Source organism: Pelophylax lessonae (assembly GCF_965119305.1).
Source record: "Pelophylax lessonae genome assembly, chromosome: 10".
Classification (NCBI taxonomy): Eukaryota; Metazoa; Chordata; class Amphibia; order Anura; family Ranidae; genus Pelophylax; species Pelophylax lessonae.
Genome location: NC_138777.1, coordinates 158,899,015 through 158,916,659, shown reverse-complemented (window position 1 = coordinate 158,916,659; position 17,645 = coordinate 158,899,015). Strand labels below are relative to the sequence as shown.

Here is a 17,645-nt window from a genome sequence, read left to right as displayed (position 1 = left end):
AATTTGTTTTGGGAATGTGAAGAATATTGGTTTTTATTTCAAATGTTGCTGTTTTTTTGTTTATAGCGCAAAAAAGAAAAATCGCACAGGTGATCAAATACCCCCAAAAGAAAGCTCTATTTGTAGGAAAAAAAAGACATAAATTTTATTTAGGTACAGTGTCGCACAACCGTGCAATTGAAAAGTAACACAGTGCCAAATCGCAAAATATGGCCTGGTCGTTCGGGGGGAAAATCTTCCGGTCCAGAAGTGGTAAAGTAATAATTTTTTGGGTTGAATTATTACTGTGGTGTAAGTATACATATTTTATCATCCAATAGCGCACTATTATATCATACAGTATATCTTAAGACTGCACGTTACTTAAATTGATTTGCTGCAGTCAAAGTCATTTTGTATGTTGACTTGTAATTCATTTTCTGATACAGACATACCAGGATGTCCATAATTGAAATGATTGTTGTATTGTATATTTGATTCATGTATACAGGCAGCTTTTCAGAACTAAATCCTTTTAAAGCCTTTAGCTCAGTAAATATTAAAGCATTGTCAAATAGTTGTTAGGAACCTATTGTGAATAGAATTTTACAGGCACATATTTTTTACTTATGGTCGTGGAAACAGTTCAGTGAGCACACCCTAAGTAAACAACCAAAATGAAGCCAATATCAACACTCAACAGCAGTGGAACCTACATGTCTATGTCTGCCAAAGTTCTCATTATTGGCAAAATGGTCTCTTTTTTCAACATAATGTAGTAGAAAAAACATCCACTTCCCTGCAGTTCTCTCCAGATCAGGAAATTCTCAGAAAAACTGTACATAAAACTGAGAGTGCACTGGTATAGTGTAAGGCCAGCCAGCAAATTTCTTTCCTGCAAGCAAGGTCCATAAAGATATGGATGAGCGAGTTTGGGGTTGAGGAACGTGACTGGCCTGCACAGTCCTGACCTCATCCTGATAGAACAACTTTGGGATGAATTAGAGTGGAGACTGCGAGCCAAGCCTTCTCACATCAGTGCCTGACCTCACAAATGCGCTTCTGGAAGAATGGTCAAACATTCCCATAGACACACTCCTAAACCTTGTAGACAGCTTTTCCGGGAGAGTTGAAGCTCTAATAACTACAAAGGGTGGGCCAACTTAATATTGAACCCTATGAACTAAGAATGGGCTCCCAGCACTGATGATCGGGCTCGTCAGTCAAACACATCACTGCTGTGAGAATCTGCCCCAGTACTGTTTCTCATCTGTGAAGAGGAAAGATATAGGGTCGTTTCACACAGGCGTTTTGCTCAGTGGGGATCGATCCGCCGATCCCCGCTGAGCAGGCAGATGACAGGTCCGTCTCCGCTTACTTTCCGGAGACAGAGCTGTCAGATCCCAGCTCTTCTCTATGGGGAGATCAGATGAAAACTGACCGCCTGTCCGTTTTAATCCGATCCGACCCTCCAGACTGGATTTCACGGACAGGATGGGGTCGGATAGCAGCGGGTGTCAGCGGACATGTCACCCCTGACATCTGCTGCTTCATAGGGGTGCATGGAGCATCCAATCTGGTCGGACCGCATCGGAAAGCCCGTGTGAAAAGGACCATATTATATCTTTTTCTCCTCATTAGTAGGAATTTGTATATAAATAAAAAAAGGCTGCTAAAATAGATAAAAAAATAAATAAATAGATTAGGACTTGATCTAGTTTAGGCAACGTCAGTGTTAGTATCAGCATTGGGATCAGGGTGTTCTAGGTACAAAGAAAAAAAAGGTTTACAGTATATTTAGTGGTTTTATTTTATAATTCTGGATCATTTATTTGCCAGTGCTTAGCCCATTTATGTCTTCTAATGCTATCAATGATACTGATCCAGCAAGTATAAACCTACTGTAAATGCTTTCTTCTCTAGTTAATAATTCATTCTGCATCTAAACAATTTTATATATATCTTCCATGGCCTCATTTAAGTGGTTCTATAGGCTGAAGGCATTCTCTGCATTAAGGTAAAAACCTCCAGTGTGCTGTTCCTCCCCAGCCCCCTCTAAGACTTACCTGAGCCCGATCTCGATCTAGCAATGTGCACAAGAGCTGAGGCTCATTTGGCTGTCTCCCTCCATTGGCTCCCACTGCTGTCAATCACAGTAAGTGAGGAGGGAGCAGGGGGCAGGGCCAAGCCATGCTTTGTGTTTTATGGACACACAGAGCTGGCTTAGAGTGGGCATGCACAAGTTCCCCCATAGTGAGCAGCTTGCTATGGGGTACTTGGTGGGGTGGAGAAGCCAGGAGTGCCAGCAGGGGATACGAAAAGTTAAGGATCAGGGAAGCTCTATGAAATAGTGCAGGTGAGTATACCATGATTTTTTTTAATCTGAACGTTTACAATCACCTTAATGAAAAACTATAGTCCAAGAGATAAGCACGATTCAAAAATAATTCAAATCCTATCACAATATGTGTTACAGTTGAATTCTGGAAATCCTATGCCACTACCTTCACAAAATAAATGTTTCATAAAAATAACTGAATAATCTTATGTTAGCCTCAAGTTCTTGGCCACATTTCCCTCTACTATTTTAAGCACAGCATTGTAAGGAGGGGGGCGTGAGGACACAGCTACATCTTGTGTTTGTGACACCAGGTCCCACTTCAGGACTAGAGTACATTCCCAGTATGCAGTCATTTGACACATATGAATTTATCATCCAATTATAAGCACTCAAGGAAGGATTTTTGACTTGTCAGTAAAATCAGTTTCCTAGTGTACAGTATAGGACACTGGCTTTTTAATAATTATGAGTGCTTTACATACAGTTACCTTCAGATGACTGAACACTGATAAAAAAAACTAAGGCTCCATGATAAAAAACTAAGGTTCCGTAATAGAAGAGTCCAGTGGTAAAGGAACTTCCAAATTGCTGCAAGTTTCAGAATGTTGATCGGAAAGTCCCCTGCATTGGCAGGATGTAATAGATGTAATAAACTCTGTTTAGAGCACTTTGTTAATTCCAGATCCTGTTCTATGCCTATTAGCATATATAAATCCCAACAATCTGGAACATGGTAGTGGCCATTATAAGATCACTTTTTATGGCCCATAAGTTGATAGCCTCTTGTTGGGTCTCGCCCAACCCTCCTACCCTGGGGTACTACAAAAAATAAATGCTCTTTAGACCAAAATGCCCACAATCATCTTGAGAACATTCCACTTAGGGGAAGCGCATACATTAGCTTCAAACTAGATATGGCTTGAGAGCCAAATTGGCACTAAAATTTCAAATTTACCCCCGCTATTCTGGTACCTACTGCGAACATAGGAAGGGTAGACAGTGGTTCCAATCTGGACAAAGGCATCCTGGGCTTATGTTTAAAGGGCTTCCACCATGTACTCAGCACGTCAGTAGAAAGATAAACAGGTAAGTAACCCATTCCTGGCTTCCCTCTCTACAATGAGCATAGCCCTACAGGGGTCGTCAGAGACAGGGCTCTGCACCAGGCAGACCATGTCCTTTAACCTGTAAAGCACCCTGTGGCTTATTCCATGCACTGCACTCTGAGTCAAGGTAGGCTCCCACAACAGACTCCAGTGCAAGGCAACAGTACAGGACAGCCCTGCATCTTCCACTAGGAGTTGCCCTTAAATGGTCTCCAAGGTTTTCTTGAGGATTCCACTGATTCAGAAGCTGCATAAAACGGGTCCATCACCTAAAGCTCACTAGCACAAACATAGGGCTAGCTTAGAGTCAGAAGGGTTAAAAATGTGTTTGCTGGTTATAAAGGGAGGGAATGTTCCTGCAGATAACTTGATTTGACTCTCAAATGCCTGCTTAGTTCCTTGACCCTTGTTGCATTGTTTACCTATCTTTTTACATCTTCATCTCAAACCAGGCAATCAAAGTACCAAGACAATGAGAATGTGGGCACGGTGAGTGGCCATAAAAACATACAGCAAAATATAGTCCACAATAAGAATTACTCAATTGGGGAAGGGGTGCAGGGAGTTGGTCATGGAGATTGTTGCTGACTAAGTAGTGAAGGATGGGGGTAGAATCTAGTAAGGCTGTGAGGAAGAAGGGGATGGGTTGCTGTACTGGTCATAGCATTGGTCAGTGATGGCGAACCTTGGCACCCCAGATGTTTTGGAACTATAATTCCCATGATGCTCATGCACTCTGCAGTGTAGTTGAGCATCATGGAAAATGTAGTTCCAAAACATCTGGGGTGCCAAGGTTCGCCATCACTGGTATAGGTGAAGGTGCTGGCAAAAAGGTGGGGAGTGATTTGATAAAGTAGTGAAAAGAGCATGGAGGCTGTGGTAGGGGTGCGGAGCGGTAAAATGGCTCTGGTGGGGTGGTGATAGGGCAGCCCTGGAGGAGAGGTGAGGGTGGTAGAAGATGCTGGAAGTGGTTAGAGCAGGAGAGATCTCTGGCAAAGTGTTGAGATCAGTATCCCAAGTAGCCATCAGTGAGGGACACTCACTTTCAGAAACTCTCTGCTCTCATCCCGAACTTCGTTTCTATAAAAGAGAAAAGAAACTTCAAATTCTACTGGAAGAAGATGAGCCACTGGTAAAAATAGCTGCACAATAGGTGACAACATGTCACAGACATGAAAAACCGAGGACTTAAAAATCCTTTACATGAACTTACCCTCTATCTCCCTTATTTACCCCTTAGCCCTCCAAAGGCTGCTCTAGAGCTACCCCTCTCCCCCCTTCCCATATAAACTCAACTGCTTTGGCAATGCTAAAATGTATTTAGCCCTGTCAATAAGGCTTATTTGAGTTAAATGTTTATTTATTTGAGTTGAATTTGAGTTATTGCACATGCCTCTGCTATCACTACCATTTTGGGTTATCCCAAAGACACTTTTTTATGGGACCCGCAGATGCTGAACATAGGTGTGCAGCCAAATCCATTAGGGTATGCACCCCAATGCTCAAACATGCATGCCTTTCTCTGCAGCCTCAGCTGCACAGGACAGTGAATAGATGGAATAGTGCTCTGTGCTGAGCGGCTTCTTTTTCATTCACAAACTGAAGTATACTAAACACAGTCTACTATGCTTTAGGTATGAAAGAATGCAGTGAGTGAGTGTGTTCACTGTGTTCATTTAGAAAAGGAAGGGACGGTAAATATTTACTAGCCCCTTCCACCACTCTCTATTCTGAAACATCCCCAGCAGGAGCCGGGTGGAGAAGGGAGGAGGGAAGCCAGCAGCACAAACAGAGGGAAGCCTAGGTAATAGAGGGAACCAGCACCGCGCGCAGCGATTAGGTTGTGCCCAGGCACACCCCCTGCGCACACCTATGATGCTGAACATGCAGACATGGAATCGGAACATTGGTATGGGAACCTACATAAGCTAGGGAGCAGAGGAAGCATTGTAAGAGGCATTGGTGCACAGTTTTGATGTTCTTGTCCCAGGCACATTGGCCGATATTGCTACAAAACCTAAACACCATCTTGACAGAGCCCAGCTAAAGGGGAACCTAAAATTCAATTTACTTCCTATATTTGTCTTTTACAATAACTATAGGATTTCACTTAATGTGATAATGAAAAAAGGAACTCCATCAAGAGTTCTTCTCTATGCCACCCAGGAGGGGAATGGCTTTTCTACTCAAGTCATTGCTACTTTCCAAAGAATTTTAAAGCCTCAAGCCCATAATCATGTTTATGGGAGACAAGCTCTTGCAAAACAGTCAGCTTTTAACTGTGCAAGTGAAATGTGGTGGTCTTACACAGAGGTTTACTGGACCTTAGTAAGATGCATTCATGTATTTATTATTTGTTAGTGCATTTACTTTATAGTAATAAAGTGTCTTGATGTTATTACAGTATGGGAGTAATTTTGTTTTATGACCTATTTGCTGGATTTGCGGAGGAGAGAGGAGTCAAGACTCAATGAGAGGGAGAGTCTGCCGAAGTGAGTAACCATTTCTCAAGCTTAACATTCTGATCTTTAATTAATGAGGCATGGTTTTTGGTGAGTGTCTGTTTGAAGGGTGGGGAAGGCACTGTCTTGCTTGAAGAGTGTTTTTGCACATATCAAATCATAGTATTTATATTTTTCGATGGATGATTACATTGTTTCCCTTGATGTTTATAATTCATTGAGAATGATACACCATTTATATTATGTCTATTGATGTTATTTTATATGGTTTTGCAAATTGATCCTTTTAATTATAGCGTTGCCCTGGGGATTCTGGATTCGTTTGATAATTTTTCTATTTTTTTTTGTAATATTTAAAGCATTTGTTACCCTAAAAAAAAAAAGCGGTACTGTTCCCTTAAAGCGTGTTATACAGCAGAGTGCTTGTGCTGTGTCATTTGGCCCCCTGTAAAACCTAAAAACCCTGGCTGATCCTGCCAGGTTCTACCCTCCCTCCTGTTAACCGACCATGGTATATCATGGCTGCTGAGCCCTTACACCGTGGTCAGTTTACGTGCCTCCGTCATCTGCAGCCCTGCACTGTTCTCTCCCCCTTCCCCTCCCTGCCTGTCTGCTCGCGTCGGTGCCCGCCACGCCACTCCTGCTGCTCTCATATTTATTATAAAATAATCCCATCCACTCTATAATATAACACCATGCCTGTGTTATAGAAAAAATATGCCTGTAACTAAATCAGAGCAGCTCCCAATGATCACATGACCATTCGGATCTCTCTCTCTCCTCTCTTCCCCGCCCACTGGAGCTGTCAGCCGGGCAGAGAAGAGAGAGGAGGGGTCAGCTAAACGCCAGGAGCCGCTCTGATTTAGGTACAGATTGGCATATTTTTTCTATAAGACAGGCACAGGATCATTTAGTGTTATATTATAGAGTGGATTAGATGATTTTATAGTAGTTGCTTAACAATCAGTTTAAGGGAAGTTGAATGCAGCAGCAGTGTGATACTGTATAGTATTTAACGCTATCGCTTTTTCACGTCTCTTTGGGGTTTATATTCAGCATGGAGTAGGAATTTATAATTACGTTTAAATACGGTTTTAGTTTGGAAATGGGAATTTCTGTTATATTTGAGGCTGTTGATAAAAAACTGCCTTCCGTCAGAGAATGTTTGTCAAAAAGAATATTTGTGGCAGATTGGCAACCCTACTCCACTTTTACAAAACTATAAATGAAAAAATGTGTAGTAATGGACATTAACCCTGTAGGAATGTAGAATGAGCTTTTATGTACATTAGACAGACAAGCAGGCGACTCACCTGATGATGTGGTTGACATTTCACCCATTGTTGCTAATCCTGAAAGAAAACGAAAATAACTGCCACTGAAAAAGAAAAAAGAAAATAACATTTTTTCATAAACATTTGAAATATTGTATTATCCATACTACATGTTGTTCCATTTATTAATGCCAACAAAATTTGTAATAAAGATGAGAACAAGTCCTTTTTCCCTTCTGGGGTACTGGAAGATTCTGTTACACAACTAACACAATTCAGCATTACATCTTCAAGGATTAGCACCACTTTCCTAAATGTTCCTCCTTTCTCAGGGTCCATTCACACTTCACGATTTGGAATCATTCCAAATCGCATGGCATGCATTTCCATTATCCCTTAATGACACCCCAAATGCAAAACTATTCTGCCCTGATTGTTGCTCGACAGCAAACCGCGCCTTTAAAAATCATATGAAACTTGTTACCCAAAAAGCAGCAGGAGTTTTTTGGGAGGCGATAAACACATATAAGGCAGCCCATTCAAGTGATTGGGCTGCCCTATGTGACACGCAGAATCGCATCAAAATCACGCTGTCAAAATTGCATAGTGGAAGTGTTTTTTCCTGATACGCAGTAATGTGAATGGGGACTCAGTTTTTTGTGTACTGAGCAGAGTAGACCAATTGTCTCTTTCAACCTCTCTGCCCCTTGGCTTGGCATGCCCTGCATGACTAAGACATTTGATCCTATCAGTGCAATACTAAGGGTAGTAGTTGGAGCATAAATTAATAATTAGTATAATCACCACACTATTCAATTTTTTTTTCTTTCAGCCAACAGATTCCTCCATGCACACAAACAAAAAGGATCGCCCGGCAACCGCCCCCAGCAGAAGCTAATTTAGGAAAATTGTTCACATGTACATTTGACAAGTCGATCACAGGATTGACTTCTGTCAAGAACAGGCGGCCACACAGTAGAGCTGCACGATTCTGGATAAAATGACAATCACAATTTTTTTGCTTAGAATAAAGATCACAATTCTCTCACGATTCTCGGCGTAACATCTTTTACAAAAAAAAAAATTGGGCTAACTTTACTGTTTGTTTGATTTTTAATTTATTAACCACTTTACCCCCAGCCCTATTTCGGACACTTTTTGTTCACAAGTTAAAACCAGTATTTTTTCCTAGAAAACTACTTAGAACCCCCAAACATTATATATATATATTTTTTAGCAAAGACTCTGGAGAATAAAATGTCGGTCATTGCAAAATTTTTTGTCACGCGGTATTTGCGCAGCGGTCTTTAAAACGCCATTTTTTTGGAAAAAATTTGAAAAATCACATTTCACTAATTTTAAAAAATACTAAACAGTAAAGTTACTGTTTAATGTATAAAGTTATACATTTTTTTTGTATATTGTGAAAGAACATGTCACGCCGAGTAAACATGTTACGGTTTAAAATTGCGCCCCCCCGTGGGATGGCGACAAACTACGGTCAATAGAGATCTCAATCTGCGACGCTTTAAATTTATTTAACGGTTACCAGTTTTGAGTTAGAGTGTAGCTCTTTTTTTTAAATTATTGCCCACGCTCTGGCGATCGCGGCGATACCTCACATGTGTGGTTTGAACAGCGATTTCATTTGCGGCTCGACTTGCGTATAAGTTTTTTTTTGTGCGCGCGCTAACGGTGATGGGGGCGGCTAAATTTTTTTTTTTTTTCTATTTATTTTTTCTTTTTTTTTAACTTTATTACAGGTTTTTAAAAAAAAAAAAAAAAAAATCTGATCACTTTTATTGCTGTCACAAGCAATGTAAACATCCCTTGTGACAGCAATATGTGTGACAGGTACACTTTATGGAGGGATCGAGGGTCTAAAAGACCCTAGACCACTCCACTACACTTCCATGTATGCAAAACGCCAAAAACGGCATTTTTGCATACAGCCGTTTTTTAAATCTGCCGCCTTTTGCGGCACAGTAACCCGGATGTGACGTCATGGACGCCGCCTCCGGGTTACGTCATCGGAGACCCGATCGATGCCGTTTCCGGCATTCATCGGGACTCCATCCAGCCGGAGGACGTGCCGGCTGGGTGCTCGGGGCTCCCGGTGGGACGGGAGCCCCGAGCAAAGCTGCGGAAGGCAGCGGGAGGGGGGGGGGGACGTCCCCTCCCGCCCCCCCGGGTAACGATCGAGCGGCTCCCGAGCATCGATCGTTACCGACGGAAAGCCGACCGCCGGCTTCAAACAACGGTAGCTAGAGGCATCATCCCGGTATAACCACTCAAAGTCAGCCGACGTAGATCTACGTGGCTGGTCGTTAAGTGGTTAAAGTGTATTCTTTCCCAAAAAACTGTGTTTGAAAGACTTCTGTGTAAATACAGTGTGACATAAAAGATTGCAACGATCACCATTTTATTCTCTAGGGCAGGGGTGTCAAACTCAATTTTGTTGCAGGCCACATCAGCATTATGGTTGCCCGCAAAGGGCCGGTTATATCTGTAAGATTAGATGTGCAGAGCACCCTACGCCCCCTTACACGAGATGTCAAGAGCCCCCCCCCCCCTATCAGAAATCAAGAGAGTCACCCATCCTTCCATACATCACAATGACCCCCCTTACCTTGAGCTGCTGCCAGGAAGAAGATGCGGGTGGATCTGGGAAGAGTCTGGAGGAGGACCAGGGGAGGGCTGGAGTCAGCTTCCAGAGTCTGCTGAATGCTGAGACCAGGGGAGGCAGAGACAAGGTGGTGTTGCGGCTGCACAGAGATGTGCAGGATCTGTAGGAGGAGTTCTGGATCTAGAAAAGGAGTTCTGTCCTCTCTGCTGACAACTACTGAGACAAGGTGGGGGCAGAGACAAGGGGGGTGCTGCAGCTGCAGGAGAGGTGCGAGAGCCACATGAAATTGCCTGGGGGGCCACATTCGGCCCACGGGCCTTGTGTTTGACACCTGTGCTCTAGGGTCTCTGCTAAAGAAAAAAAAAATATATACATACAGCAGGGCTCAAAATTTAAAGTCCTGAGCTACTAGCCAGGCCTTAAGGGTTACTCGCCACCAGTTGCCCCACCCAACTCCTACCCTGCCCCGCCCCTAAGTCCGCCCCTAAACACGCCCTCATAAAATTACACTGTTAAATGTTTTTGCATTAATGCAGAAGTTACAAAAATAAATATTAATAACAAAATTTTCAGTGCCCATCAGTGCAGCCTAATCAGTGCCCATCAAGGGTCTGGAACCCCCAAATCACCCTCCTAGTACCCCTCCCCCCCCCCCAAATTTCACCTCCTAGAACAAATCCTACCTGTCAAATCCTCCCCCCATCAAAATTTTCCCCCTAGCACAAAAAACCCCCATTATTCCTACTGGCACAACCCCCCCCCAAAATACCCCTTTTTAACAGCCCCAAGACTTCCTGTTCTGGCACAAATCCATCCCCCCACCCCATTCCAATAATCTCTATAAGGACGATCCCCAAATCCCCACTCCTGGCACAAATCCTCACCCCCCCAGCACGAATCACTCCTCCTAGCACCCTCCCCCTCAATTCCCCTGCTAGAAGAAATCTTATATTGTCACCTCTCAAATTCCCCATCCCAGCACAACCCACCTCCCCCCCCATATCGATCCCAGTTAGAAGTAATCATCTTCTCCCCACCCCTCCTAGTACAAATACTTTGTGGGGGATTGTCCCGGGGGGGTTGGAATAAGAGAATTTGTAGCATGAGGGTGGGGAGAAGATGATTACTTCTAGGTGGGATCAATATGGGAGGGGGGGTTGTGCTAAGAGGGGGGGGGACTGTGCTGAGATGGGAGGGTTGTGCTAGGAGGGGGGGGACTGTGCTGAGATGGGGGGATTGTGCTGAGATGGGGGGTTGTGCTAGGAGGGGGGGGGGGCTGTGCTGAGATGGGGGGGTTGTGCTAGGAGGGGGGGGGGCTGTGCTGAGATGGGGGGGATTGTGCTGAGATGGGGGGGTTGTGCTAGGAGGGGAAGGGACTGTGCTGAGATGGGGGGGTTGTGCTAGGAGGGGGGGATTGTGCTGAGATGGGGGGGTTGTGCTAGGAGGGGGGGGCTGTGCTGAGATGGGGGGGGGGTTGTGCTAGGAAGGGGGATTGTGCTGAGATGGGGGGGTTGTGCTAGGAGGGGGAGGGACTGTGCTGAGATGGAGGGGGGGTTGTGCTAGGAGGGGGGGATTGTGCTAGGAGGGGGGATTGTGCTGAGATGGGGGGGTTGTGCTAGTAGGGGGGGACTGTGCTGAGATGGGGGGTTGTGCTAGGAGGGGGGGATTGTGCTGAGATGGGGGGGTTGTGCTAGGAGGGAGGGGGGAATTGTGCTGAGATGGGAATTTGGGAGGTGACAGGATAAGATTTGTACCCCAGTGTAGTTCTCCCTTTCCTCCAGCATGCAGACCTCAGATACAGCGCGGCACATCGCTCTGTGATCCTCCTCTTCATATATCAGAGTGGAGGAGGAGAATAAGAGAAGCCTATTCCTATTGCTTTGCACGGACAGCTGGCGGGAGAGATACGGCTGCAGAAGCAGAAGGGGGAGAAGATTGCAGCTCAGGAATGACACTGGATGTCAGATGGGACTATACAGAGTTTGTTACCCTCCCCCTTTCCACATTGCTTGCTTTGACTCGGAGGACAGGGGATAACAAACTCTGTATAGTCCGGATCTGACATGCAGTGTCCTTCCTGAGCCGCAATCTTCTTCACCTTCTGCAGCCGCATCTCTCCCGCCAGCTGTCCATGCAAAGGTTTAGAAATTAATTGTCTTCTCCTCCGCTCCACCTCCACTCTGACTGTTTAAGGGGAGAAGAAGTCCCAATCTGATGTCTGCTATACTGACAGCAGTGTGCAGCCCGGCGAGAAGACAGAGAGAGAGCACATCCCGCTCTCTCCTGTCACAGAAACACTCCTGGCAGCGCCCCTCCACCTCCCATGACACAGACGCCCAGGGCAGCCATCCATCCATCCATCCCACCCTCCCTTGTACCGGCTCTGGGTGAGATGATCGGCTTACCCCCTCCATCAGTCCTGCTGGCCGGATAATGTCGGAGCGGCGGATCATCCCGCTCAGCTTTAATTGTAATTGGCGGGCGCTCGCCGGCAAACACAGTCCCGCCTCCTAGCCCGGCTTCTTTGATAGACGTCACACGTCCTGGTTGGCCAGGTGTTCTGTCTATCAAAGAAGCCGGGCTAAGAGACGGGACTGTGTATGCCGGCGAGCGCCCACCAATTACAATTAAAGCTGTTACAGCGGGGTGATCCGCCGCTGACATTATCCAATCCTTCGGCGGCTTTCCTCTCCTCTCTTCCCCTGACAGTAGCTCGCCTGACATAATTTTCCACTCGCAAAATGCGAGTAGGCGAGTGGAAAATTTGAGGGCTGCATACAGTATATTCAGGGTTCATACACATTTTCACCAATGAAATTCCATGACTTTTCCATGACTTTTCCATGACTTCACGTAAATATTCATGACCTAATGTTTCATGAAATGTCTATGTATACGTGTTAAATAAGAAGAAAATCTATGTCACACCCAGCATGTGTCACACCCAGCACACCCAAAATGCAGCACAGTAATCTTTTAAGGCCCAAGCGACAGTCATGAGGTGCAGGCAGACTGGTATGGATGGCACAGATCTGATGGTGCACAAATGCGGCACTTACTTTTGGGAGAAAGAACAGTGGTGCTCCTGCTTGCCCAAATAAAGCTGTTCAGGTGGCAGTGAGTCATGAGCGCAAACCTTTAGACTGAGCGGGGGGGACGTCAATGCAGGGTGACCAGCGTGCCCCCAATCAATTGCAGAGTGCCACAGCAATGCCCCCAATAAATTGCAGAGTGCCACAGCAATGCCCCCAATAAATTGCAGAGTGCCACAGCAATGCCCCCAATAAATTGCAGAGTGCCACAGCAATGCCCCCAATAAATTGCAGAGTGCCCACAGCAATGCCCCCAATAAATTGCAGAGTGCCCACAGCAATGCCCCCAATAAATTGCAGAGTGGCACAGCAATGCCCCCAATAAATTGCAGAGTGCCACAGCAATGCCCCCAATACATTGCAGAGTGCCCACAGCAATGCCCCCAATAAATTGCAGAGTGCCACAGCAATGCCCCCAATAAATTGTAGAGTGCACAGCAATGCCCCCAATAAATTGCAGAGTGCACAGCAATGCCCCCAATCAATTGCAGAGTGCCACAGCAATGCCCCCAATCAATTGCAGAGTGGCACAGCAATGCCCCCAATAAATTGCAGAGTGGCACAGCAATGCCCCCAATAAATTGCAGAGTGCCCACAGCAATGCCCCCAATAAATTGCAGAGTGCCCACAGCAATGCCCCCAATAAATTGCAGAGTGCCCACAGCAATGCCCCCAATCAATTGCAGAGTGCCCACAGCAATGCCCCCAATAAATTGCAGAGTGGCACAGCAATGCCCCCAATAAATTGCAGAGTGCCCACAGCATTGCACCCAAAAAATGCAGAGTGCCCACAGCAATGCCCCCAATCAATGCAGAGATGCCAGCTTCTCTCCTGCGTTAACATGCTGGTGGAGCAGGAAGTCGGCATTGCGGCCCGGGTAAGGGATGTGCTGCATTACGAGCAAGTGAACAGCTTCCGACCTCCTGAGTGGATCTTCTGGTGTTTGACCAGCCGTGACATGCCCCCCCCCCCCGCGACCCCGTGCACTTACCTCACGGACAGTCACAGTCACTCTTCAGTCCCCGGCTTCCCGCGTCTCCGTCCTCCCGAGTCCCGGCGCCTCCTCCTCGGCCAATGGCATGAAGTTGGCCTTTCGGCCAATCAGGAAGCGGGAGGACCCGCTCCCTGATTGGCCAGGAGGAGGATCCGCATGACAATAGCGAATTTTCATTCGCTATTGTCACACAATGGGCGTGCTCTCGGGGTGCACGCTCTGCTCCCTTGCCGCCCCGTCTGCGGCTGCGCCGTCTAACTAGGTGCTTGCGCGGGACGTAATTTACACTGCGCGTCCGCGCACGCGCGCACCTTAAAGGGAACACTGCCAATGACAGGCAGCAGGGAGGGCCGGGCCGCGGTTTGCCTGTATGTGACTGGCCAGCAGCAGCAAACCAATCACAGGCAGCGGCCCGCCCTCCAGTGACGCTTCCGCCGCCTGTGATTGGTTTGCTGCTGCTGGCCAGTCACATACAGGCAAACCGCGGCCCGGCCCTCCCCGCTGCCAGCGATTGGTGCTTGGTGTATGATCTACTCCTCGGCTGCTGCGGACCCGGAAATGTGCACAAGCATAAAATAAAATAATTATACATTAATTCGCAATAAAATAGTTTTAAGCATCCGCTCCCCCCGCCGCTGCCCGCCGCTCCCCCCCCCCCCCCCCCGCTCCTCCCCAGATTTCCATGACTTTTCCAAAACATTTGTAAAATCGTACTTTTCCATGACCTTTCCAGGCCTGGAAAGTGTCATCTCAGAATTCCATAACTTTTCCAGGTTTTTAATGACCGTACGAACCCTGTATATTATATATATAATGTTTGGAGGTTCGAAATAATTTGCTAGCAAAAAATACTGATTTTAACTTGTAAGCAACAAGTGTCAGAAAAAGGCTTAGTCTTACGAGGTTAAACTGCCCTCACTTACAGACAGAAGTTCATTCCTTTGATCTAAAAGTACAAAATGATACATTGTAAAACATTGTGTTTATAGTTATCTTGCAGCTTTAACAATGTTGATAGACATTTTTTTTTTTTTTAACAGCTGTGAGTGAGCAGGGAACAGCTCTGTATGAATCGAGGACATGCCGTTTTAAGATGGAGGTGGGGGGGTTGTGAATCAAGATCGCAATTTTTAAACGATTAATTGTGCAGCTCTACCACACATCGGTCGAAATTCAGCAGGTCCCTGCTGAACCAGCCACATTTTGATTAATGTTTGGCCTACTTAGTGGAACTTCACCCAAAAGGTAAAGTCTTAGGGTTCTTTTTAATCATCTCTTTTTAAGCCACTCCCACCGCTCAACTTGACCATGACCACCTTCTGCCAAGCGTGCTGAAGAACCTGTCTGTCTTTCTCTTCCATTCTGAGGCTCTCCAGGTCTTTCATAATCCTTTGCATGCTTACATTTTATTGTGCTATTTTGACCTAACCACTTACAGACCACCCCATGTAGATATACTGCGGCAGGGCTGCCCTCCTGCGCGAAACCATGTACATGTACATGATTTTGTGCACAGGGTCTGGGGCACACTCGCCGCTGTAATTGGACACAGCGGGGGCCAATCAGCGGGACCTGCTGTTCATTTACAAGAGAGGCAGAAGGCAGAACGGCAGTCTGTCTATGTAAACAAGGCAGATCGCCATTCTGTCAGAGAGGAAATTGGAGATCTTGTGTTTCTGCTAAGCAGGAACATGGATTTCTGTCTTCCTCCAGTTAAGCCATCCCTCACACAGTTAGAAAGCACTCCCTAGGATCACACTTAACCCTTTGATCACCCTTGATGTTAATCCCTTCCCTGCCAGTGACATTAGTACAGTGAGAGTGCATTTTTTTTAGCACTGATTACTGTAGTGTCATTGGTCCCCAAAAAAGTGTCAGTTAGGTGTCCAATTTGTCTGCCGCAAGGTCGAAGTCCCGCTAGTCTAGCTAGAGGCATCATCCCGGTACCGTTGTTTGAAGCCGACGGTCGGCTTTCCGTCGGTAACGATCGATGCGGCTCGGGAGCCGCTCGATCGTTACCCGGGGGGGCGGGAGGGGACGTCCCCCCCCCTCCCGCCACCTTCCGCGGCTTTGCTCGGGGCTCCCGTCCCACCGGGAGCCCCGAGCACCCAGCCGGTGCGTCCGCCGGCTGGATGGAGTCCCGATGAATGCCGGAAACGGCATCGATCGGGTCTCCGATGACGTAACCCGAGGGCGGCGTCCATGACGTCACATCCGGGTTACTCTGCTGCAAAAGGCGGCAGATTTGAAAAACGGCTGTATGCAAAAATGCCGTTTTCGGCGTTTTGCATACAGGGAAATGTAGTGGAGGGGTCTAGGGTCTTTTAGACCCTCGATCCCTCCATAAAGTGTACCTGTCACTACATATTGGTGTCACAAGGGATGTTTACATTGCTTGTGACAGCAATAAAAGTGATCAGATTTTTTTTTTTTAAAAAAAACCTGTAATAAATTAAAAAAAAAAGAAAAAATAAATAGGAAAAAAAAAAATTTAGCAGCCCCCGTCACCGTTAGCTCGCGCATAAAAAAAAACGTATACGCAAGTCGAGCCGCAAATGAAATCGCTGTTCAAACCACACATGTGAGGTATCGCCGCGATCGCCAGAGCGTGGGCAATAATTTAAAAAAAAGAGCTACACTCTAACTCTAAACTGGTAACCGTTAAATAAATTTAAAGCGTCGCAGATTGAGATCTCTATTGACCGTAGTTTGTCACCATCCCACGGGGGGGCGCAATTTTAAACCATAACATGTTTGGTATCTATTTACTCGGCGTGACATCATCTTTCACAATATACAAAAAAAATGGGCTAACTTTACTGTTTAGTATTTTTTAAATGCAGTGAAATGTGATTTTTCTATTTTTTCCCCAAAAAATGGCGTTTTAAAGACCGCTGCGCAAATACCGCGTGACAAAAAAATTTGCAATGACCGACATTTTATTCTCCAGAGTCTTTGCTAAAAAAATATATATAATGTTTGGGGGTTCTAAGTAGTTTTCTAGGAAAAAATACTGGTTTTAACTTGTGAACAAAAAGTGTCCGAAATAGGGCTGGGGGTAAAGTGGTTAAAAAATATCTGTAGCGTCTTTTTAGGCGTTGTGTTCAAATAGTTCATTAGCGCCAGGCTACCTTTTGTAACATATACATTCTTTAAAACAGTAACCAAACTTACAAATGGATAATCACTTTCAAGAATATATATATATATATATATATATATATATATATATATATATATATATATCTCATAACACACAATCCCTAGCAAACTATATTAAATAACTTAACTAACTTAAATAACTAATAGTGTTGAGCGAACACGGATTAATCGGGTCCGTACCGGATAATTGGATTTTTGCTACCTGGACACGGACCCGAAAACTTTACTGTATGTTCGGGTTTAAAATCCGTGTTCGGTAATTTTATTTCCTGTTTTGTATATAATGGCACGCTTTTAATGGCGGGCTTTCAACAGCCAATCAACAAGCGTTTAACTGGTGTGCCAAAGAAGCCATCACAGCCATGCCTACTAATGGCATGGCTGTGATTGGCCAGCTGAAGCATGTGACCCAGGTCTTTATAAGCTCGAGACACAGCGCGCAGTGCGTCAGTCTGCTGTAGTGTAGGGAGAGAGCACACATAACGGTGCTGGCTGCTGCTGATTAAGGACAGACAGGGTAAAACAACATTGTGCCCGAAAAGAATGCAGGGACAGGTCGGAGTGTAGGCAGGGAAAGATATTTGAGCATTTTAGGGACAGGCTGGAGA

At 45.6% G+C, this 17,645-nt stretch overlaps 1 protein-coding gene across 1 annotated transcript in view; it reads right to left on the bottom strand.

Annotated features, from left to right (window-relative positions):
* Positions 1-17,645, bottom strand: part of LOC309565780 (transmembrane protein 272-like) — a 101,334-nt gene that overhangs the window by 71,693 nt on the left and 11,996 nt on the right. The window contains exon 2 of the mRNA XM_082270771.1: positions 7,202-7,240. Coding sequence (XP_082126897.1) covers positions 7,202-7,229 — 28 coding nt within the window. The 5' untranslated portion in view covers positions 7,230-7,240. The remainder of the gene's footprint in view (positions 1-7,201; positions 7,241-17,645) is intronic.